Below are 24,317 nucleotides of genomic sequence, written 5' to 3'. Positions count from 1 at the left end.
TTGTTTTCCTCATGTAGCTGAAAGCAATTACATTATATGACTGTCATATAAAGTATGAAAATTAAGATCAAATTCAAATATCATGTTATGTAAGGTGGATTTATTTTTTCTTTTCTTGTTCTTATTGATACAGTTTGGATTATTGAACTAAAAGTTACAGTTCCATTTTCAGGTTACTGAAAGAACCAAGAAGTAAGAAACTAGAATTTAGCATAAATAATCAAAAAAACAAAAGGAAAGTAAGTAGAGAAAAAATATTCTTTGCCTACTAGCTCCTAAACAGTCATGTTAACACATCTTTAGAAGTAATATCCCTTTGGTAGGTGGTAGAAACAGAATCTGTGTATGCCTCCAGCTGCTTGCAGAGTAAAGTAGAAGGGGTTGTGTTAGTCAGTAGGCAAACCTTCTGCTTGACCCTGCAGTACAGAAGGAATCTTCTCAGGAACAGCTATCATCTCCTGCTTTGATATGTGGCATGTTAGAAGAAATTTATTTTTGTCTGTTGATCATGTGCTTAGTTGAGTGTTTAACAAGAAAGAAAGATATGTTAGGGATAAATGGTGATGTTCTCTAATCTGGACTGATAGCTATCTCTTCTTTTGAGATATAAAACTATAGAAACTTTGTGTTTATGGTCTTGTGCTCAAAAGGCATGTGATTTTTAAAGCATATGTTTGTTGTTTAGCAGCTCCCAGGAATCCATCTGCAAATGTTAATGGCATTGACAGATTTGTATTTTCACATGCCAAGTGACAGGAACTACAATGGGCATGTGACTTCTTCAATTTAAATTATGTAAATAAAACGATTTTTTTTTTTTTTTTTTTTAAACCAAACAGTAAAGGAAGTGAGTTCTAATCCTCTTGAGGGTGCTGTTTATTAAAATTTCCACCATGGAAATTAGACAGTTTTTTTTTTTTTTTTTTTTTTTTTATTCTTTGGAGAAAGGTTTTATTGCAAGAAATGGATGCTAAAGGATTACAAGGAGATGATAGATTGAAGGTGCTCGTCATTTTACTAGCATATTTGGTAAGTTAAAGATTAATATTTTCCCCCCATGTTGAAAAAATAGTATTGAACACAGAAACTGTGTCTTTTGTTTTAGATATTACTGCTAACACTGAAAGTCTTAAAATGCTGCCTGCAGACAATTGCATATAGATTTTATTGATTTGAGAGTAAGCTTGGTCCACTGATTCATATATTTTCTGGCTGCTCCTCACTCCAAAATTACAAAATTTTACCTTGTGAGCCTCTTCATGGACGAAGGAGTGGACTAGGACAGAAAATGTGGGTGAATAGTGCTGTGGAGGTGATATGGCTTCACTTCAGAGAGATGGCCATCTCTTACTACAGTGTGCTGTAGACATAGTTCAGGTGTTTGGAGTATTCAGTTTATGGACAGAATGTGGCATAGCACACAATTACATTGCCTGCTAAGTGTACTTAACTCTGGCTTGCTGTAGAACTAAAGGTAATTAATAATTCAAAAAGTTATTTTTAAGATCAAAACATGGATTTATTTCTCAGATTTAATATATTTTGATGAATTTACCCTTTTTTTGTTTTGTTGTTGGTTTGGGGTATTTTTTAGCTAAATAAGGTAATTTGCGAGACTGGAGACTGCACAGAACAAGAATTTAAGGACCAGAATGGAAACTGTATCCTCTGCAAACAATGTGGGCCTGGAATGGAACTCTCAAAGGTAAGGAAATCATGCTTTCTTGAATTTACTTTTTTTCTGATAATTGCATTTATGTATGTGATCTAAAATAATGGATATCTGTACTTACGTGAAAATATTTACTGTTTCGGCATTTGAGCCTTTTGCAGTTTTTCAAGAACCATGTTATCTGGTTGCTTTATATAAAATGCTCAGTTCAGAAAATTATGATGCCATTAATAAAGTAGGTAGTACCATATGGATCTGGATATGGGCTCTCTAATTAGTTTTTTAAAGGTGAATTAATGCTACAAAGAAGGGAAGAAACTACAAAGGGGGAAAAAAAACTACAAGGAGTTCAGACTGAATAACCTTACTCTCTAGAAGGGAATGTAAAAAATCTATTTTAAACTAGTGATTGGTACAGACTGCTGAAATGCAGGGGCTTAATTTTTACAGTGCTGACATTCACAATCAGTTACCGATTTTAGGTGACAAAGTTTAAATATTTTATATATGACCTTGTGTCTTAACAGAATGGTTTATAATAAAAAGGTCATAAGTACATAAATACAGAGTAAGATTCAAATGAGAGCTAATATATTTCCTTAGAATAGGAGGGAGATAGGTGATTGTTCTTTTTTACTGGATCAGTGGTTGGAGCACTTTAAGAAGCCAGATTCAAGTCATGCTCAATTTCTTCATTTTACAATTCATTAAAAATGCTATAAACGTAATTCTTATCTTTATGCCACGTAAAGTAATTGAAAAGGTTGAGGCCAGAAAAATGTATGATAGTATTTAGAAGACACATAAGAAATTCTTGTTAATATCATGGAGAAGGAAATACTATTGTGAATCTTATGTAATTGTATTTTGCTTTTCTAACAATTACATCTCTTCCAAAAGAAAATCCCCATAAAAGTTTTTGAATTGCTCTGTTTTTAGGACCGTGGAAATGAATCAGTGGAGATGAATGCTGGCTGTGATTATGGGCTGGGATTCAGTAGAACTAGAAAGTTCACTTGGCAAAATTTTCAGCAAAATTCCAAGTCTGAGTGCAAGTTACGAGGGGGATCTTAGTGGTTTTCAGCTCAGAGAAAGTAGGTGCTGTGCATGAGCAGGGATGGAGAGCAGTGAAGGAAGCCGTAGCTGAAACGAGAAGGAGAGAGAGATACCTTGGGATTTACTAACTCAGTTACTGGAGGTGAAAGAGATGACAGAATGAGTTATGTGTCTTGGGAGACTGGATGTCTTAAGGGAGCAAGTGTGTCCTGGCAGAGGTGTGAGGATGGTAAAGCAAAAGAGAGTTCAGGGTGGTGTCGTGAAGGGTGAGTAGACCTACTCATGCATGTGTAAGACTCTTCCTTCAGAGTCCACATCTTGCCCATTGTTGGAGTGTGCACTGTGACCCTGACATAAGTATGCAGTCAGATTCATACCTGAGAGGTGGGGCCATAAAGAGCATGCCCTTTGCATACAGAAAGGCAAACTCTGTCTTGTACTTCTACTGATAATGTAAAAAGGAATTTAGGGTGTTTAGGGGAATTTGAAATATTTCTTTTGAAAATTTTTTAACATGAACCATTCCTAAGTTTGGTGTGTATCTGTGTCCAAACTACAGAGGGATAAAGAAGCTTTCTGTTTATGGCTTTGTATTTCCTACTATGTTCAGCTCTGAAAAAAGCACAAGTTAAATATTGTGGCTTGTGTGTGATTTGAAGAGATTTACTGAAATTGAGTGACACATTTTCTCTATCTCTTGACCCTACAGGAATATTTAGTTTCACACTTTAGTGGGAATCACTTTGTATGTTGGGCAGTATTAGTTAAGGTTTAGTCATACAGGCAATGCTGTTGAAGCAGATTTGGACGTGACTTACGACATGGATGTGGTTTTGTTTGGATTTTTTCAGATTGGCCTTAAATTTGAGAACTCAAAGGTTCGAGGAGGTGTTTTAATTTATAAAGGGGCTTGTAAATATGGCACTGTATAGCAGTGGGCCAGTATTATGTGCATTTATGCAGTCAGATAATATACTTACCTAGTTGGCAAATAAAACCCAAAAGCATAAAAGCCAAGGCCCTCAGTAATTACACTCATTTTAATAAAGAAACACTAAACTAAAACAGCAAGGTAATAGTTTGCAATAGTACACTATTCAAGTTATGGTTTTGCTTCAGCTATTTTTGCTTACAGTCTGATAGTCCTGATTCTTAGGACAAGTTTGCTGTTTTTGAAAATATGAATGCTTGGTTAATTTCACTATGTAACTGCTTCTCACAGACAGTAATAGACTTTCAAAAATATTTTTTTCTTCTACACTAGAAATGAAATGACAGATTTTTCTCAAACCTAAATGAGTGGAATCATAATTTCCTTCATAAATAGAACAATTGTACCACTGTAAATAGAACAATGGTACAATTTTCCGTGAATCATAGAAGGATGTGATGCTGTGGCTGTAACTGAAATGGGGTTGAAAGTAGTCATGTAGAACTACAGCTTGAAGCAACAAATATGTTAAGTCAAAGGTCAGAACGTAAAGGGAAGAGGCGTTTAATGATATACTTGAAGTAATTTGCAGCCCAGGAGAAGTTTTGTTTGCTTGGTTTTTCTACATATGAGGAAGCAATGATATGATAATGCTGTAGTTTAATAACAGTTTCTTAACACTAACTAATGTGTCAGTTCTCCTATCAAATATTTAGTGCTCGTGGATAAAACTAGATATGCTGCTGGATGTGTGAGCATGATTGTCTGTCTAAGTATATAGTAAAATACAATGTTAGTGGTGGGGTCTTTGGTTCAGTTCCCCCTGAGTGTTTTAAGCAATTGACAGACAGATTTCTTTTTATGTTTGTAACAAAACATGTCAGCCTATATTATTGAGTACAAAAGCCCAGCTTTTCTCATCTTGTGAATGAGAAATTACTGTCTCTCAGTTACAATCTAAATATGTAGTTTTCTTTCTTGTCTTGACTGACTTTACAAAAATACAGGGCAAAAACCCGCCTGTACAGAGTGCATATATGTATGTGTGTGTGTATATATATATACTTATTTTTACAACTATTGTTTACAACTTCAGTTAGATATATATATATATATCTTTGTTGCTATACTATATGAGCATTTCACCTTTCTAAATTAGGGAAATGCTGTAGCCTTTTCTCAATTTATACATGAGACACTAACATAAATCAAGTTGCCCATGATAATGCAGGAATTTTTTTGTGGAACAAGGTAGACAGGCCATTGAGTGGAACAGAAGGTTTCTCTTAACAAGGCAGCACATGGACAAGACAAAGGGCAATGGGCACAAATTGTACCGGGAGAATTTTTTTTTTTACAGTGAGAACATTCATGTGTATATATATATACTTATTTTTACAACTATTGTTTACAACTTCAGTTAGATATATATATATATATCTTTGTTGCTATACTATATGAGCATTTCACCTTTCTAAATTAGGGAAATGCTGTAGCCTTTTCTCAATTTATACATGAGACACTAACATAAATCAAGTTGCCCATGATAATGCAGGAATTTTTTTGTGGACCAAGGTAGACAGGCCATTGAGTGGAACAGAAGGTTTCTCTTAACAAGGCAGCACATGGACAAGACAAAGGGCAATGGGCACAAATTGTACCGGGAGAATTTTTTTTTTACAGTGAGAACATTCATTCACTGAAACAACCTCCCTAGAGTCCTCATCACTGGGAGCTTTTAGGATGCAACTGGACAGGGTGCTAGATCATCTCAAATCAGCTCAGGTCCCTGACCCATGAAAGTTTGAATCAGACGTTCTTTCAAGGTTCCTTCTAATCTGGCTGTTCTGTGATTGAATGGTAGGTGTTTTAATTTTGGTTGCAAACCAGTGCTCAGTCTATTGGATTGACCTTCCTGTCTGTATAGGTGAGCAATTTCAGACACCATTGATAGCATGAAGCAAAACAAGCAAAAAACCCAGTCTTATTTCATGTAACTAATTCTGAATCTAGATTATTATTTTCAGCTTTTGCTGACACAGTTTAATGGAGCGCTCTTTTTCAAAAATGTTTTAAAGTAACTTTTTCTTCCTTAAAGTAAGAAAGAAATAGTACACCCTCAGCTTTTCCTTTGATTGCCTATCTACTGTTCTAACAACAGTGCTGCAATGTTACATTCGCTTAGAACTAAAATCCATTGATCACTTATGTTAATTGTATTTTTTATTAAGTACTTTTAACATATTACCATCAGAAGAAAGGAAGCTTTGTTATTGTATCAATAGAATTGATGGGAAGAGAGTGAAAGCTGCTTCCCATGTTTGTTTGCTTCTATTTGTTAATTAAAAAAAAATGTCTGTATAGCCTTTTCTTCTCATAAACGTGTGTCTTTGGTAATGTTTGTGAAACCTTTGAATCACTGAATAAGCTTAGTTTTCAGTGTGAGCAGTCTTTGTTTCAGGTTGGGTTTTTTTGTTTTGGGGTTTTTTGCTAGCTTTTTGGGTTTTTTCTTTTTTTGTTAAGCAGTTCTTTCTTCTGGGGTGGGAGAATGAAATGGTCGTGTCGATTCAAAAGGAAGTGCTTCATGTGGCTCAGCATTATTTCACTTCTCATTCATTTAGTAGATAGCAAAGCATCACGTAGTTAAGCACAAGTCATTTAATATCTTCCATTCTTTAAGTGGCTTCAGTTTGCCAGTGCCTGAATAGTTATTGGTGTGGCCTGATAGTAACAGCCTTTTGTCCTATCTTATATGTGTTTCTGAAATAAATCAAACCTTATATATTATTGAAATTTATAGAAATCACAATTAATGCAAAAACCCCCCCCAAAAACCCACAAGGTAGTTTGTGTTTCAGCCTTTTTCTTGCAAATGTTCAAGTAAAGAAATGAAAGTCCTTCCAGTCCTTTCACCATCTTTTTTTTTTTTTAAGTTCAGTAACTCTATAGCTTCCATGCCTTCCCTTTTTTTAAATTTAAAAAAGCAATCTGTATCTCAGCCTCATCAAACTTCTATTGCAACTCAGAGTTTAAACTGCAATTCTAGATTGTTTTATCAACAGATCATATCTGAGGTTGTAGTTCAGAAACATTGAAAGGACAGTTTTGGCAATAGTAAGTTCTTTGCACAGTGCCCTGCTGTGCACTTAGGCTGACAGTAGATTTTTAGGGTGTACTGTGGAACAGGTTACTGAGCTGATCACTTGTAACCTGGATCAGTCCCATGGTCAGATTTATGACTCAGCCTCATTGTCAGTTGAGCCAGTACACTGAGGACAGTATAGGAAAATAAAGGAATACAAAACAAAAGGTGAAAGGGAGAGTGCCTGAAGCCAGCATTGCCATCAAGTTAATGATAAATACTGTCACCAAGAGACAGCTGCTGTACAGAGAGCTGGTGGGATGGAGGCAGCTTAATGGTTGCTCAGGTGGGGCTGTGTATCACAGCTTGCTTCCTTGTACCAGGTATATGATGAAGAAAGAGGAGACCTGCATGTTGTCTCAGGAAAAGGATTTGTGAATTAAGCGGGCAGGTACTGTTTGAAGCTACTGCTGAATGTGACAGTCCTCACACAGAACATCAGAGTGGCGTGCTAAGACTGACGTGTTGTTACAGTGAAGCTACCGAGATGTTTAGCAGTCATGCGTAACTTTTCAAAGCAAGAGAGCTGCTTGTGAGGAAGCCTGCCAGATCTCAGCTCAGGAGGGGCCAACATGTTTCTGGAAATTGGAGCAGCTGCGTGTAGGCATGTCAAATCATCTTCACTGAGAATGGAACTTTTGTGACCCTAACTGTGCACTTTGACACAGTAGCTAAGTCTGACCTTCACAGCACACTGTTGCAGCCTGTCCTGCTCAGAGACTTCTGCTGATAGATAGGGCTCGTTATTGGATTCTGGGTGAGGCTGGCCCACAGCCTAAGGTACTTTGGGAAGCTAAAACCGTGTGCTATTTAACAAGGCCATGTACTCAAAGGTATTAGGAAAAACTTCATTTCCCAGCACCAGTGTAGTGCCGCAACCTGTTACATGACCCGACAATAATTAAAAGTGTCTTAATGCCTGGAAGACTTTTTCTTGAGAATACCCAAGTATTCTTGTAATCATCATGGCATAAGTGGAACTGCTCTGTGCTGTGTTGTCTAGGGACTTACATAGGTTGTGGCTAATCAGTGGAACTAGAAACAAATTCTAAAATGTACTTGCAGATTATGATCTTAATGATGCCTGAAAGCATTTTTTTAATGAAATTTGAGGTTATTTTAATTGAAATAATGTTTAAAATCTAATTTACTTTTCATTTACTGTCTGTGTTGGATTCAACTTTTAGGGAAAAACCATACTACTTAGCTCCAGTACCCTTTATAGTCTGCTAGACTTTTGGTCGTTCTGTCTGGATCAGTGTTTGGGTAGTACATAGTGAAAGAAAATTTTAACAGTGGCCTGATAGTACTTGAAGAGGTGTCTGCATTATTCTGTGCTTTTAATATTTTTAGCTAGAAGCTAAATTACAAGTTTGGTTAACTAGTTTGCTACAGATTCCTAGGCAGCCTTGACCAGTCACCCACTTGATACCTTAGTGAAACACTTCTGGCAGAGTTGTTCTCAGGATACATACGTTAAAGGTAAAGAGATGGCACATTACTGTGCTAGTGAAAGCTGTATAGATAACAAGAAAATTGAAGTGCATTTGAGTTTTGAAGATTTTTTTTTTTTTAATTAACTTTAATTCAGTTTTCTAAAGAAGTGTTTCAGTCTTTATGGCTTGTACTGTGTATCATTTGAGAGAGACAATTTTTGCTAATTGAAAAGGGAAAGTGGAAAGGGAGGAGTGTGCTAAGTGTTCTTCACAGAAAGTTTTGCGACAGCAAAATTAAAGACGGCATATATTTGTGCTCTTTTTTTTTTCTGGCACAAAAATAATTTTTTTTTCTTTAATTGTGCTAATTGATATTAAAAGTTTTATTTATCTTTCCTGCAGTCCTAAGGTCAACTGCCACAGGAGATGAGCTCTCTTTTAAAGTTAAGAGTTGGAGGATAGAAAGGGTGTAGGGGAGCTGGGAACTATTAAGATCTCGTCAGCCGTACAACTTGACAGCTTTCTAAATAGAACACTGAGAAAACTGGTGCACATCAGTTTTGCACATGAACTGATAAAAGATGAACAGTCAATTGTTTGTATCTTTGCTGGACTGCTAAATTATAAAGTCCAAGATTTCAAAGGGTTTGAGTCCATCATCTAAATCACATCCTTCAGTTTAGGGAATGTGGTTAATTATGAGTACAGATCTGTTTGAAGTTCTGCCTGGTTTACAAGCTTAAATATTTATTTGCACCTGCCAGGCAGTTAACTACCTCAAATATTATGTGAACATAAAAAGCACATAAATAAGTTTTAGTTGTTATGAATTAGTATCTGTAGAATTCCTGGCAAGGACTTAGAAGCCATCTTTGAAAAGATGGGAGACTGTAAATTCCTTGGGCAGAAGATTTCTTTATGTTGCATCCACCATTTTCATAGCTTTAAAGTAAACCATTCCATGATGCAAAGGATCACTAGGATGTGTCCCTACATCCATCTGTAGCAAAGCAGATCTGATCTAGAAACGATTTACTCAGCTTTGGTAGTTTGGGCCAGTGAGTGAAAGTATTTAATTCTAACTTTTATTTCCTGTTTGTTTTTTGATCCAAAGCTTCAAAGGTAGTCTGGAAAGGAAAACTTATAATTAAGTTAATTTAAGCCTTATATTTGAAAGTTTGATAGGACTTGGGAGGGACTGATTCCAAGTGATTTATCAAAAGATCCAAATATACATGGTTTAACTGAGCTGTATGATATATTCCATAACACTACTATTTGGATAAGCTAGCTAGAAAGAGTAGATATTTAGAAAGAATGTGTTAAAGATTAATGATATTCAATGGAAAAGTTTATTTAGACTTAGGGAACGCAAAATCTAACACAAGTTAATCTGGTTCCAGTCCCTGGTGGTAATCATGTAGCTTTGTGTACAGTCTTACATAAATGAAATGGAGTGTAAAAATTAACACAGGAAGATACAGCTAGAACTGACATTGCTTTGGCATTGATTCCTAGTAGAAACTTTTCAATTTGAAATAAAAGGGTATAAAATGTTCTACATCTGAAGTAAATAAAAAAAGAAAATAAATATTTTTATCACTTTTTGCCTACCAGCTTTAATATAGTCCCAGTATATCACAGGAGGACCACGCTATGTAGTGCATGAAACTGTAGGATGTCTTTAGTTGTTAATAACTGCAATGATTTGTCTGTCTGCTCCTCGATCTGAAAAATACTCAATAGTAATAGATTACATTTCAGCTAAAAGAAAGCAAAACGAAAATGAAAAATTTTTTTTTAAGTTCATGGATCTAGAGACAGAGGAAGAAGACTATTTTTAGTGTCTTTTTGTAGTTGCTTTCATAAATTGTTCATTTTCTGTGTACTTGAGCGCTTGTTCTTCAGAGGACAGTAAAATTTATTGTTAACATAAAGGAAAATTTAAAAGTCTTAGAATGTCCTGTAAAATGCATCTGAAGTTGTTTATTGTTACTTTGTCAGTGCAGGTTAGAGGCACTACAAAATGCATATTGGCCATCTTGATCACAGAGCTTGTCCCATAGATGCTTTCTCAGTGCAAAGCCTTGGAGAATCCAAGGGTGTTGGATCTTGGAAAATCTGAGTGTGTTTCTAAAGTTTAAAAGCTTTTTTTATTGCAGCAGATTTGGTTAGGTTGGTGACTTTGGAACAAGTTGTTTATATGCATCAAACACATGTGTTATGGTGGAAACTGGTGGAAACTTTGAAGCTGCCCTAGTTGAAGATTTCCTGCAGCTCTCCCTCTGGGAAGATGCCCTGTTTTTCCACTGAAAACACATACTGGAGAACCAGGTCCCCATATTGTGCCTTTCCCAATAAGTCCTTTCTGGCAATATGTTGTATTCTTCTTGCTGTTTTGTGGTGTATCACCAATGCATCCAATCTAACTCCCGAGTACCAAACAAAATTGGTAGGATATTTGGATGATAAAAGGGAATAGCAACTCCTAGTAACTTGATAACTCCTAAGAAGTTGATTGATAGTTTTTAGTAATCAGTTAATAGGATTCAGTCCCCAGACTATTACATAGGTTTGGTGTTTATCTTTGCAGCTTGTCAGTTGTATTAGGTGTCCTTTTGCAAATGAATGGAAATAATGCCTTTAAACCGCTAAATTAGGCAGAAATAACCAACCATAACAATATTGCTTGTACAGTAAAATATCGTTCCTCTCTGTGATCTGCAGATCTATTAAACTTTTCCAACAGTTTAAGAACTGTTAGGACTGTAGTGGATTGAGTTTTTGAAATTCTTAGTGGCTCAGCAACATTTCATGCCTAGCTGATGGTTATTAACCAGCTCTAGTTTATTTGGTAACAGAAGTCCTAAGCTTTTGAAGATCAGTGCACTCTCTTCGGCAATTAACTTTGTTCACCTTAGCTATGAACCTTAATATCAAAGTGCTTCTTTGCTGTTTTTGTAACTGAGTAAGTGCCTTATACTTCACTTGTCCCAGTTTCTTCGCTTTCACATGACTGACCTAATTAAAAAACAGACAGCTCAATAATTCTACCATAAGCTAGTAATAATGAAACTGTGGGAGTCCTTGAAGCCCTTTATCATTCAAATACACAGTGGTTTCATGAATAAAGTGGATGACTAAGTATTACTTATAGAGGTAAGGGAGATTATTAGCAGTGGAAGACACATTTGAACTTGCTGAAAGGATGGCTTTTGTCTCGAGAAAGACCTACTCTCGGGTAATAATTACACTACTTCTTCATTTTATCCGAGCATTCTCTTCTTGTTCACGCCTTCAGTGACTGAATAGCTTCCTATTGCTTGTTAATCCCTACAGGAATGCGGCTTTGGATATGGGGAGGATGCACAGTGCATGACATGCAGGCCAAACAGATTCAAGGAAGACTGGGGCTTTCAGAAGTGCAAGCCTTGTCTGGACTGTGCATTAGTTAACCGGTTTCAGAAGGCCAACTGTTCTGCCACCAGCAATGCACTATGTGGGGACTGTTTACCAGGGTAAGACTATTTCTGAAGATGAGACTTGAACAAATTCGAACCTAATTTACATTAAAATTGCTTGTTCATGTTTTCTGGATAAATGTGGGTGCCCTTTGTGTATGTATGAAGGTCCTATGTTCTAATCTTGACCTTACTGTATTATCTGAGGAAATAATTTCTGAATTGCAGTAATAATTATCTACAAAAATGGTTTAATAATTACCTACTTGGTCTATGAGAGTATTGTCTGTAAAGTACCTGAGACAAATACTTCAAAACAGTGAGTGTTACTGGTGACTTAGTTCATTGTTATAAAGAATTAAACATTTGGAAACATTCACAGCTACCTTCTTCAAAAGTGATCACATTATTTGCTTGGGTTTTTTCCCCTCCCTAGGTCAATGTCTAATAATTCTCATGCACATATATTCTTAAATATAAATCGAAATAGATATATTTATATAAATATTAATCAAAATCAATGGCTGTGGTTTACTGTCCAAAATTTCCTTTCCTTCCCTCAAAATTCATAAAGCATGATCCTGGCTGAGAATCATAAATTAATCTGAAAGAATTGTTTGCTGAAACTGCTCTTATAAATCAAGAGCTGTGCTTAGTTTTTTGTCCTGTCATCCCAAAACTCTGTTGCTAATTTTCTCTGTAATATTAAATCTTAGGACCTCTAAAAGGCTATTCTTTACATTGTTGCCAAGTTCTGATACTATAAACACCTGCCATGAATTTGTAGAAAGACATTTCTGTTGCTTTTAGGAGCTACTAATTTAACTGATAGAAGTAGTGTATGAGAACTGATTTGCAATTGTAACAGCCTTTGTATTTTCAGAGTATACATTTCTGACATGCTTAAAAGTTCATACATTTATTTAGTATATATATTTCAGTTGTTTTATTTTATTTATTTTTTATACATATTTTTTTTATTATTTTTTTTTAATACCAACTTTTAAATACCTGAACACTGTTGAAGCTCCTGCCATTACTCCCTCTCAAGCCAGAGGTGAAATCTCTTTGTTTAAAAACACTTAGTAAAGCTTTGGTAACTAATCTTAGTTTAAGTCACTGCATAAGAAGGTGCAGCCCCAGGCATTATAGATGTTACTTGCAACCACTTTTGATACTACTTGCAGCCACATGGTGAGTTGATTTATGCTATTACATTTTAAGATATATGTGTTGTAGGCCTTATTTGGCTGTCAGCAGGGAGAAGATTTTCTTCTTGTGTAAACAATATAAACTGAATTTTGGAAGATGAGAAAGGAATAAAAAAGAAGCCACATTAAAACATGAATTAAGGGTAAAGCTAAACTGGAGGACCTGGGAATGCTTCTCAGTATTCTGGCCTAGAATGCATCCTAGATAGGTGTGTTGAGTATGCTTTAAAATGAGAGCTGTGTGTTCAGTGTGTATTAAAATGAGAGCTGCTTCCACAACCTGAATTTTCTGGCAGCAAAGTTGGAAACAGGAGGAGGGAGGGAGGTATGGCCATGGCAAGGGTAGTCACAGGACAGCTGGATGTTTTGGGTAACAGAACTGTAGAACATGCCACCACTCATACCTGTCCTTTAGTTCAGATGCTGCCTAAGCGAATGGAGGATATAGCTAGCCTAACCAAATAGTTTAGCTGATGTTTTACCTCTCAGCACTCCTATTTATTTCTGTTTTGCATGAGTTTCCAACATGCCATTCTCTATTGTTCAGCTTCAAAACACTACGGTGAGCCTGTCAGCTAAAACCAAATATCAACACATTTCGTTCAGAGTAAATGATCACAGTGACCCCTTCAGTCTTGCAGCCTATGGATCTGTTTCTGTTCACACTGTTAAAGCACGAGTTTCTTGAGCAGTTGGAAAGCTGCTTGCTTTAGCTGATAAAAGCTTCATACTTCAATGGTGTTTGCAGTGTTAGGAATATAACATCAGTAGAGTTAGTACCTCTTATTTAATGTGCCACTACCACTACAGAAGACAATTCGTGTACTCATCTTGAAGAGGCCACTGCTGCTGATTCTGTCCTAGTAATAATGAATGGTTGAAAGACAGACTGACCTACTTGATTAGGAGCTGTAGGTAAGTTCTTTAGAGGATGTCACACATAAAAATTTGAAATACAGCATTCTAAAGGTTTGGTTTTTTGTTTTTGTTTTGTTCCCTGCTTTAGGAATGTACAGTTTTACCAGTCACCAGTAAGCTCTTCAAACATAAATTCAGTTATAAAGTTCTTGAAGGGTCTTTAAATAAAATGTCACTGATACCTGGCCTGCGATATATTTTTAGAGGTGATAATTACCTTGTAATATATAGATGAATCACTTCACTTTCATTTTTCAGACATGCAACTAAGCTTTCATAAGTTAAGTTCTTCATGCATGTCATGTATGTTGTGATCTGTGTGGAAAATGGGATATTGATTTCTGTCCAATATCTCCAGAATGGTTTATTTCTTCTGTGAATATGATTGTAGTGACTATGCATTTCGACTAACAGATTTAGAAGTTTTCCTCAGTTTATTGTAGATCTGTCATGTACTAATAATTAATTATTAGTACAAGACAAAAGTACTACTGTACTTTTGTTTGCTTTTATTTTCTTTTATTTCCTGATAGTTTGCATTGAGACACAGATTGACAAAATTATAGAAGATGTTATTAAAACACCTCATTAATTTTGTGAGGAATAATAACTGGTTTTGATTAACTGTTTTTTCACATTCTTTTATCTCCTAGATTTTATAGGAAGACTAAGCTTGGAGGCTTTCAAGACATGGAATGTGTTCCTTGTGGTGATCCTCCTCCTCCCTATGAACCTCACTGTAAGTGCTGGTTTTGCTTTAGAGTATTTTCTCTTTTAACTTTAAAGCCTGGCAAAAAAAATTACAGTCACAGTTACAAACTCTTTTTAAAACTCATTTTCTTCTTGGTAAATGATTTTATTCATACATTTCATCAGGGCCAGTACTGTCATTGAGAAGTTCCCACAAATAGCCAGTCCCTTGCAGATAAACATTCCTGTCACACCACAGGTCAGGGAGTCTTGACTCCACTTCTGATGTCATCTTATAATTTTTTAATTTCTGTGTTAATGCCAAAAGAAGGCAATCTTCTTAGACCCTCTGCCAACTGTCAGGTAGGGGTAGTATCTTTTCCTGACACCCAAAAAGGTATTTGTTGATACCTTTAAAAATAACCTTTATACTAAGGTTACAGTGAGAACGAATATCGATAAATAACTTTATAGACCTTTATACTGTTAGAAGGAAATAAATAATTGGTTTTTCTATTTTTCTTTTGCCAATGAGAGAATTAGAATCTCTTCAAAAGAAGAGAACCTCTTTATTCTGCAGCAGAAGCCTTGTTACCACTTCTTCCAACACTGTTGATGGTCTACATCCCATCATGTTTTTAATTCAATGAAAGGAGTGAACTATTGTTTTTGTGTTGATTTCTGCCTAGTTTATAAAGTGAAAAATACTTGTGATTCAAGATAATTATGTTGAAAACCGTGGGTTTACTTGTTTGTTTCTGTAACTGTGAAGTTGTGTTTTAGTTTTTTCCCCTAGTTGAAACAGAAACATTTGTTTATAGAAAGAATAAATTGTCAGGTTCCTGAAATACTTTATGCTACTTTAATAAATACACACTGTTTCTTATAAATATCCTTTCTTTTTTTAATTGTATAAAATTAAAATATAACCAAGATTATACTATTGTGCCTTAAACCCATACTTTTCAATAGTTTTATATTGTATTAACTTCAATGAAATAAGGATTCTTCAGCATTTCATATATTGCTTGGATAGTCTTTTTTCAAATGAGCCAAACTTTCTTCTTTTGTTTCCATTCTAGTTTTAGTGCCTTTTATAATAAACTTATAAACCCAGATTTTCAGACATTTTCCACATTTATAAAAACTTTTGCTTTTAAAGACTGCAACATTCAAAGCCAGTAAATCAGATTTCTATGAAGCGAATAAGTCAAATAAGTTCCAGTGTTTGCAGCAGTCACTCCTGCCCATGTGTAACATAAGCCTAGAAAGTACATTCAAATATGTTCAACTATTTTTGTAGTCTAGACAAATCTTAGAAGTGTTTAGAAAGTATGTTCTTCGTATCAAACACTGTCAGGTTTGATGCCAAGAATGAAATGCTGATCTCGACTTACTGAAGTAAATCACTCAAATACAATGAGTTGCAGAAGTTATTTCTAGACAGGGTTTGAACACAAACAGGCCATTTCATATGTACATGTATTTTAATTCCTTCAATTGGGCAAATTCAGTATTATCCCTTTCGTCTGTCTTTACTCTCTTTTTATCTGCAAAAAAAGAAAATTAGTAAAATGTAAAGTGCAACAATGCCATTCTAATGGAGGATCTCTAACTCATGAATTAATTTTATGTGTTTTTTTCTCTTTTCTTGTTTGTTCCCTTCTAAGAAAGTATGCTCTTCAAATATGAATTCTGTTCTCTAACATAATCGAAGAAGAAATTATGTCCCTTATCATTCAGCTTTGACTGTAATTAGTGACTTGTGTATTTCATATTTTTCAAAGTCACAAATTATTGTTTTGAAAAGGTGATGAAAAAACAGTTGCCTAGTCTTCTGAAATAACTCAGAATTGTTTTGTTTATAGTGATTTGGCTTTTGTAATTGAGCCTAAGCTTGGATCCTAAATTGAACCATTAGGAAGCTATTACTCATTTTAAGTGGACAACAGGCAACCCTATGGAAAAGAGCATTTTCTCTGGCACATGCTGCAGTGGTAAATCCAGATTAGAGATGTTTTTGTTCCCTAATCTCATGGCTGGGAAAACGCCTTTGGCTAAGTAACAGAAATGGTAACTGCAAAGTTGTGAGAATTGGCAAGTATTTCCAGCTTTTACAGAAGCTATATAATAAAAGGTTTGAAATCATTAAAATGTTTGTTATTTGCATACTAACCTCCCATTAAAATCCTAAATAACAGAAATCCTACTGTGAAGTACAGTTGCCATATGTCACTGTGGTTTTCAGAAGGCTTTGTTCAGAATTTTTGTGTTGGCTCTTCAGGTTCTAACAGCAACTGCCTCAGTTTTGGAAAGTGCACATGCCTTCCTCAAGCAGCCTAGGAAGTTTTTCCTACAATAATAGCTAAATTAACTGAAATACTTTTGAGTTTTACTTCACATCAGATAGGGGGAAATTTAGATCCAAGTCAAAAACATAATTCTGTAAGGAATCATAAATAATGGTATGTGGAAGCAAACATGTTCCACATAATGCTGAAAATGTTAGTGGTCTATTTCAATAATGGATGTATTTTGATAGTTAAGACTGCCTTACTTGAAGCTAAGTGGAGACAGACCACAAGGTGTGTGGGACAAGCTCTCAATGATCAGAGAACTGAGTTCTAATTCTCTGCCTTTCTTATCCTTCTCTCTTTGCACGGTGAAACAGAAAGTTAAATATTAGTGCAGCTAGCTCTTATGTTACAGATGAAAAGGAAAAGTTTAAATGTCCTGTTTCAATGAATTAATTGTCCTCTGAGGTGTGTGGCAATCTTTTGTTTGCTTAAGAACATTACCATAAGGGCACAAAGGCTCACAGCCCCCTACCTGGACTACAGGTTCGTGTTAAAGCTGAGACATGGATCAAATTCTTTCTAGTAGCAGTTGATTATTACCTGGTTAGCTATAAATCTAAATACTTGCTTTTATCTCCTTTCTGTAGACATTTTAAAACAGATCTGGTTTAAATATTTACTCATGAAAAAATAAGTTTGTGAATTGCTAGAGGCAAAGTTGAAAGGATTCTATAATGAACAAGTAAAGAGAGTATTAGAGGCCAGGAGAATTGCTATCACCTTTGTGCAAATTTTACAGGGAGACACAATGACTTGTGTGTTTTTAAAACGTCAGACAATTAAATACACAATGATACAGTTATATTTTAATTTACTTAGTTCAGGTAAATAAACTGTAAATACCAATCTTATGTATAAGGTCAGCATCTAAACATTAGAAATGAAAGCATGTTTTTAAAATTGCAATTTATGCTCACTTTGTAAACTGAAGACATTTTTCTCACCTGAAGACTTTTTTTTTCCTCATCTGAACGTCAGAAAACAAATCCTTTGAACTGGGAATTAGAGTGGAAACCTAATCTATCACAGATGTAAATTCTGAAATAGAAGGTAATATAGACTGTCCAAAAGTAGTGAAAAAGTGACACTGATATGGTTGATTGATTCTTTTTTCTTAGTACCAGTTTAGATTTGCAGAGTTCACTCTTCTGTCTGCTCAGGCCAGTGTTGTGCTTTCCCAGTGGTTGTGCTTAAACTGTTACTGAAACTGCTCAGTAAGCTAGATTGTGAATCTATCTGTGATAGAAAAAGAATTAAAATAACTCCCTTCTTAAGGTTATTTTTTAATCTAATGAGCTCATTGACCTCAAAACACTTGTGGCGACAGAAGTTAAGGAGAGATGTGGGAGCAGTTCAGGTAAGGAACAGATTTTCCAAAGATACCATTACTTTCTTGGAACAACCATTATGTTTTCAGCTAGTCTGTCTTAGCAAAGAAACAAAAAAAGCCACATTAGAAACCACACTTCTTATCTTCTTTTGGCCATAAGAAAATGGCAGATTAAAATTAAAGCAGTGGAATTATTATGGCAGCTATTCTTACAAGTGGTTCCTGTTGTATTGTTCAACTCAAAATGCAGAAAAGCACCAGAGTCACAAGCATCCTTTAGTTTCTGGACAGGCTTTCTGTGAAGCAGAAGAGCCTGTGACATGGAACTTTTTTGAGATGTATTACAAAAATCATTCCTAGAACTTCCCTTTACTGTTCCTTTCTGGTTCAATCTAAAATCAATGGTGTTCCCCTTTTATGTGCAAATTCAGTGTAGAATTTGGCTGTACAAACAGTTAAATTGGAATAAATTGCAAGAGTCAAGGAAATGAGGAAATTAACACCTAGGCACAAGAGAGTATTTTAAACCACACTGTTAGATTTATAAAAATAATAATTTTTTACACCATTAAAAATTGCACAGGTTGTCCAGCAAAAAATGTTCTTCCTTCTCCAGGACTACTACTGCTTGTCTTCATGGCATAGATCAAGGAGCATGGGAAGCTGGGGGAGGGATACCATTCTGTGTGGAGCTTGGGAAACTAGCCTCTACATGTTCCAGGAAATAAACACATGCTTTGCTTCAATGAAGCAGAAACGTTTCATTGAATAAGTCACAGGAATAGAAATATCTGCAGTTTGGTTGTAACATCATGTGCATTTGAAATAAACTGGCACTCAGGTCTAAAAGTGCTGCTTTTTTTGCCATGAACCATTTCAATTACAAAGAATGTCTCAAACTACAAAATAAACAGTAAGATGAGAAATAAAAGTAAACACTATGGCTTGTTGAGACAAAATACATTAAGATCATTAAATGTTAAAATACTACATTTTCATGAGGCATCCATATCTTACCTGCCCTAAATTTTGTTCTTTTGAGGAACTCCTATGACATCATGATTGCCTTAACTAAGATTGATCACAATCCCTTTAAGTTTTCCTGTGTAGATTTTTTATTAGTTACTTTCTGTGTGTTTACGGTATTGCTTTTTCTGGGAACTAAATATAAGTGTCCTGGAGCTGTCTCACTCTTCAAATCTATAAAGTAAGTTGTTTCACTAATGAAGAGTATTATTTAAGAGTTAAAATCTGGTTTTACTTCCTTTTTTCCTGGTGATAGAAGTAGATGGTGTAGGAAAAGTAAGATTTCATATAAATCTACTTATTTACATTAATAAGATTAGAATCTGTGACTTTGTAAACTTTCATGTGAGCATAATGGGTATTGGGGGTATTGACTAAACATCAGAAGAAAGAAGATAAAAAGCTAGAAATTGCACTCTGCAGGGTTATAACTTACATTGTTTTGTAAGAGGGGAGCTGGAAGCTTGTTGGCTACATGTATATTCTGTAAAATACTTTCACTAGTGGTAAAAGCGAAAAAAGTCCTGCTGTCTCAGCTTTGCTGAAGCTTTTTATATTATTTCATTAAACATAAATACAGCTTTTTAACTTGAGAGTAATTTTTGGATGACATTCAATGCCACATTAGTTCCACTGTTTATACAGTAGAATTTTAATTTATTTATGTCACTTTCTTCTTTCTGTTTACAGAATTTTATGACTTTAAAGCTGTCAGACTCCAGATAATGTTTTTCTAGCAATTAAGTTTTTCTGTAATTTTTATTTGGTTGCTTTGTACAGTAAACTTGGAATTACTAATGTAAAGCAGCCTTTGAAGGCAGGCACATGAAGCAACTGGCAGCTGAAAATATATAGAAAATGAAATTATTCTTAATTATTGGGTTCTGTTCCAACATATATCTCCTTCTTATTTCAGTATTTGTTCTGATTTGAGGTTGCCTAACAACCTCTGTCATATTCCTCTTTACCATGTTGAACACTGTGATAGAAAGCAGCTGGAATATTGTATAAACCTTTCACAAAAGTCATAAGTAGTGACAGCTAATTTAAGTACAGATAATAGCATCATTCACTTATAAATATCAATACTGTTTTCTTACAGAGACATTACCTTCCCATTATTTCAAAACTGAAATGTACACTTTTGTAAAAATGTAGTAAGTCAGTCTGATATTTTCCATATGTGACCTGATGGTAGAGTAACTTATCTTCAGGAAGTCTGAAACAAATTCCACAAGGTATTTCAGAGAGATGAGAATTGCTATTCGTGTCTTACAAAGTTTTATTACAATTTTATTTCTTTCACACATCATAAAGAGAGTTAACCTAGAAAACCTAAATGTTTTCAATTCGTCGTCCTTGATAATTGAGGTGCTTCTGACCCATTGGGGTTCATGTATAACTTAGAGTCAAGCAGCTCCTTTTCATATTGTTTTGAATTTGCTTTATATGTTGGGCTCCTCTTCTAAAAAAGTTGCAGAGGGCAGATTTTTCTTTATTTTAATAACAGAAGTGTTACCAGTAAAATGAGTTTAAATAGTTCTGAAGCATTACTTAATGGAGAGGAAATTCAGATACATTGCACAGTTTAATCATGTTCTAAAACTTCCCCATCTTACTCTCATCAATTTTCCTTGTGTGTACCTCTCATTTCTATGCCTTATATGTATAGAAATACTTCATTGTGTAGCTTGTTACCACTACCTATGTATTATGGTTAGTAGACAGAAATGTCAGAAGTGTTTCCCTCATTTCTATCTGCTGTCCTGTCTACTCCTCTTCAAAAAAAAACAACAGCAACAACAAAACAAAAAGCAAAACAAACAAAAAAAAACCCTAGACAAAAAACCAAACCAAACCAAAAAAAAAAAAACCAACAAAAACCCCAAGCCTAAACAAACCAAAGACCACCACAAATTCTCCATGGAAGAAAATTTAGCTTATAAATTGAAATGACATTGCAAGGAGGTGCAACTCCCAAACCCAACAGAATTTCTGTTAAGTAAGCCAGACACTTTACCAAGGAATCAAGATTTGGAAGCTGAAGCTCTAAGGGCATCCAGTCAGTCTAAACTGTTAAACTCTTGTCCACTTTGTTGCACTATCCTTAAAGGTTTTCTACCATTCAGTTTATTTTTTACAGTGGAAAATTTGTTTTATCAGAAAGATTTCAAATCACATCTAATAGAGCTTAATTCTGCAAAACTGTAGGTGTGAGGGCTCTTCCAGTGAATTGAGTCACTTACTAGTAACTTCTGTAGAACAGAAGTACTCAGTATCGTGTGTCTCCTCTACTGCAAAAGTCTACAGTAACCTCAGCTAATGAGCTTCTGAAATTTCTTGATCTTCTTTGAAGCTCTTATAATGACAGTAAGCAGGGTCCTTATTTTGTGCCTGCTACCTAAAATCTAACTTAGATTTCTTTGCACGGTGAAATTTTATTTCGCTAAGTGTGTTTCAAGTAGCCTGGTTCAAGCTACAAACTGAAAGAGCTAGGCTAGTAGTGAATGCTGTAGGAGTATCTTAGTATAGGTAACATTAGCTCTGTCAAGTATCCAGAGATACATAAGGCTTAAATATTCAAATAGACCCAGGATTCTGACCCCAAAATTGCATCACCAACTGTCTTGCTTGCCAGCTACCTAATTGTGCAAACACTTAAAAGCCCAAGGGACCTACAATATTTCATTTGATCTCCAGGAGTATTCCACTGATTCTGGGTCCAGGTGGCTTGGACACATTGCAGCTTTAGTTTAGGCCAAAGGTTTTGTGATTTACCTGCTATGCCCTGACTGCCCTGGAAGGGAGTGCATATGCATAGACTGGGCAGGATGCTCTTAATAGGTGTGTAATTGGAGAATACAGACCCCTTCTTTTTATCACAGCTGGTCCAAGAGGTAATGGAATTGGAATTTAAGGAGGCACCTACAAACTTCTCTGTACCCTTCAGTGGTCATCCAAAGACTTTTGCAACACTGAGCAGTTACGTGCCCGGCTGGCACTGAAGCCATCAGGATCTACAAGCTGATTGGCCTGTTGCTCATCTCTGAACAGTCTGTTCTGTGGTGCCTTCTAATGTCAAACTCAGCAGAGCAGGTTGAGATAATGTCTGGGAGTCCTTTTCTTGGTGACTTCTCTGAGTCTAGAATTCATCCCTTATCATGTGTGTGTTGGCTCCCTGCTGTTACTTTTTGGTTCTTACATCACAAGTATGTTCCTGTCACGGGCAGGTTCCCAGCATTGTGGATGCAGTCCAGGTGCTGCAGTGCTTGGCACTGCAGGGCCTGGGCCTGTTTGTGATCCTGGTTTCATGCCTTCTCAAATTAATAAGTTGCAATACATCTCAATGGCTCTAAGATCGCTTGTTGAGGTAATTACATTGTTCATAATTTTCACACTCTGACTGCAACCCAGTCATGGTTAAGTAATAGAGTCTAATTTACTACTCACAGCTTTTCAAAATGAGGGGAAAAGCTCATCTTTCCTGTTTGGGTATCCTGATGAAAGTATACCAGTAAGACTGTTCTTTTCTTGAATAGAAATTGTTCAAATAGTTAAGAATTTGAGTTGTGTTTTTGAAGTAAAGTTAGGGCTATAAATTAGTGAATTTCCATTTAAATTATCTGACTAATCAACTCAACTTTCCTCCCTACTTCCTGCTTTATGTGTGTAAAGTACAGGTGACTGGGTCAGACTTTCTCTTTCAATTATTCTGCTCTTTAATCTCAAATAATGGGCAGTCCTCTGTTTTGGTTGTCGCTACCTTTGTGTTATTAGATGCATTGAGGCTGACCAGCAAATCCTAAAGGAGGTCTGTTGATAATATCCAATGGAAACTTTAAAAACTGTATATGACACTGTAAAGGCTCTGCAAAGGTTTAATGTATTGCTTCATGCACTATAATGAGTAATCCTCTACATCAGGAAATTAATCTGCACAAAAGAATCACTAGAAGACATTCTGCTGTGTTAATTGGTTTAGCCCCTTTTAATTCAGAAATATACTGTCTTTTTGTTTTCCCTTCATTATAATTGTATTTACACTTCTGAAATGCAAATATTTTCTGTGTAAAGACAAAATATCCTTGATATACCAATAAATATTTCTGCAAAGTATGCAAGACCTGGGTATGGTTCAGTAACAGAGTTTGCATTAGAAGTACAACGCCAAACAAAATTTGGATTTTAATTCATATGTCTTGGTAGTATTTCTTTCCAGAGGCTTTAGAGAACTCAGCTTGAATCCCCCTTTTCTGTGTGTCATTTTCCAAGCAAATTGTTAAACCTTTCCTTTAACTACATATGATAATTATAATATGTGATTTTTCTTTTAACAAAACATGGTTTTTTAGATTGGTTTCACACAGATTTCCATAATTAGGGCTGTGTGAAATGGATTGTGATACATTCTTCTGGATCAAAATATAGGTAGAAAGTTCCATTGTGAAGAGGTTTTATATATGAAATCTGTCTGATTGGGCTGGTATTCAATACAATAAGGAAGCCTAAACTGATATACCAACAATGAAAACTATCCATGTTTCAGTAAATAAACATTGTAGATATTGTAAAATATTGTAACCTCACTTTGTACTGGCAAAAGTAAAGGTTAGGTTTTTTATGCAGGTCTGAAAATAGTGCTCTTTCCTTTGATTCAAGAGCAATCACATTTTATGCAAAAGACTGCTGGTGCTAGTAAGTGATAAATAAGGAGGTGGAAAACTCATTTTTATCTTAACATGCCAGTTAAGATGTTTGTACTTTATAAGGATACACAGTTTACTGTCTCTGTGATGTCTTCTGACTCAGATCACTGCTTCAGTAGCTAGCTGACTAGTGAAGGAATGCTGTAGCTCTTGCAACAGAGGAAAAAGACCAAACCAAAAAAGCCTAGTTCTTTCCTAGTCCTTTCCTGCTGTTACTTTGTGCAGGCTTGTGATGTAATGTAAGTGGGATGTAGCTGTAAGGTTTTCTCTTCCAGAATGGATGAACCTGTGCCCCACACTTGTGCTGATTGTCTCTCACAGCCATTCCAGAGGTTATAAAAGACTTTCGTGCTGACAGTCAAACATGGCCTGTCGTTCTAC

At 35.5% G+C, this 24,317-nt stretch overlaps 1 protein-coding gene across 1 annotated transcript in view; it reads left to right on the top strand.

The window, feature by feature from the left end:
• TNFRSF19 (TNF receptor superfamily member 19) overlaps positions 1–24,317 on the top strand; it is a 59,950-nt gene that overhangs the window by 12,570 nt on the left and 23,063 nt on the right. Inside the window, exons 3-6 of the mRNA XM_008630978.2 lie at positions 941–1,029; positions 1,595–1,705; positions 11,577–11,755; positions 14,481–14,566. Coding sequence (XP_008629200.1) covers positions 964–1,029; positions 1,595–1,705; positions 11,577–11,755; positions 14,481–14,566 — 442 coding nt within the window. The 5' untranslated portion in view covers positions 941–963. The remainder of the gene's footprint in view (positions 1–940; positions 1,030–1,594; positions 1,706–11,576; positions 11,756–14,480; positions 14,567–24,317) is intronic.

Source organism: Corvus brachyrhynchos, unplaced genomic scaffold, assembly GCF_000691975.1.
Source record: "Corvus brachyrhynchos isolate BGI_N302 unplaced genomic scaffold, ASM69197v1 scaffold363, whole genome shotgun sequence".
NCBI lineage: Eukaryota > Metazoa > Chordata > Aves > Passeriformes > Corvidae > Corvus > Corvus brachyrhynchos.
The sequence above is the reverse complement of the archived record's forward strand: the minus strand, read 5'-3'. Positions and strand labels throughout refer to the sequence as shown.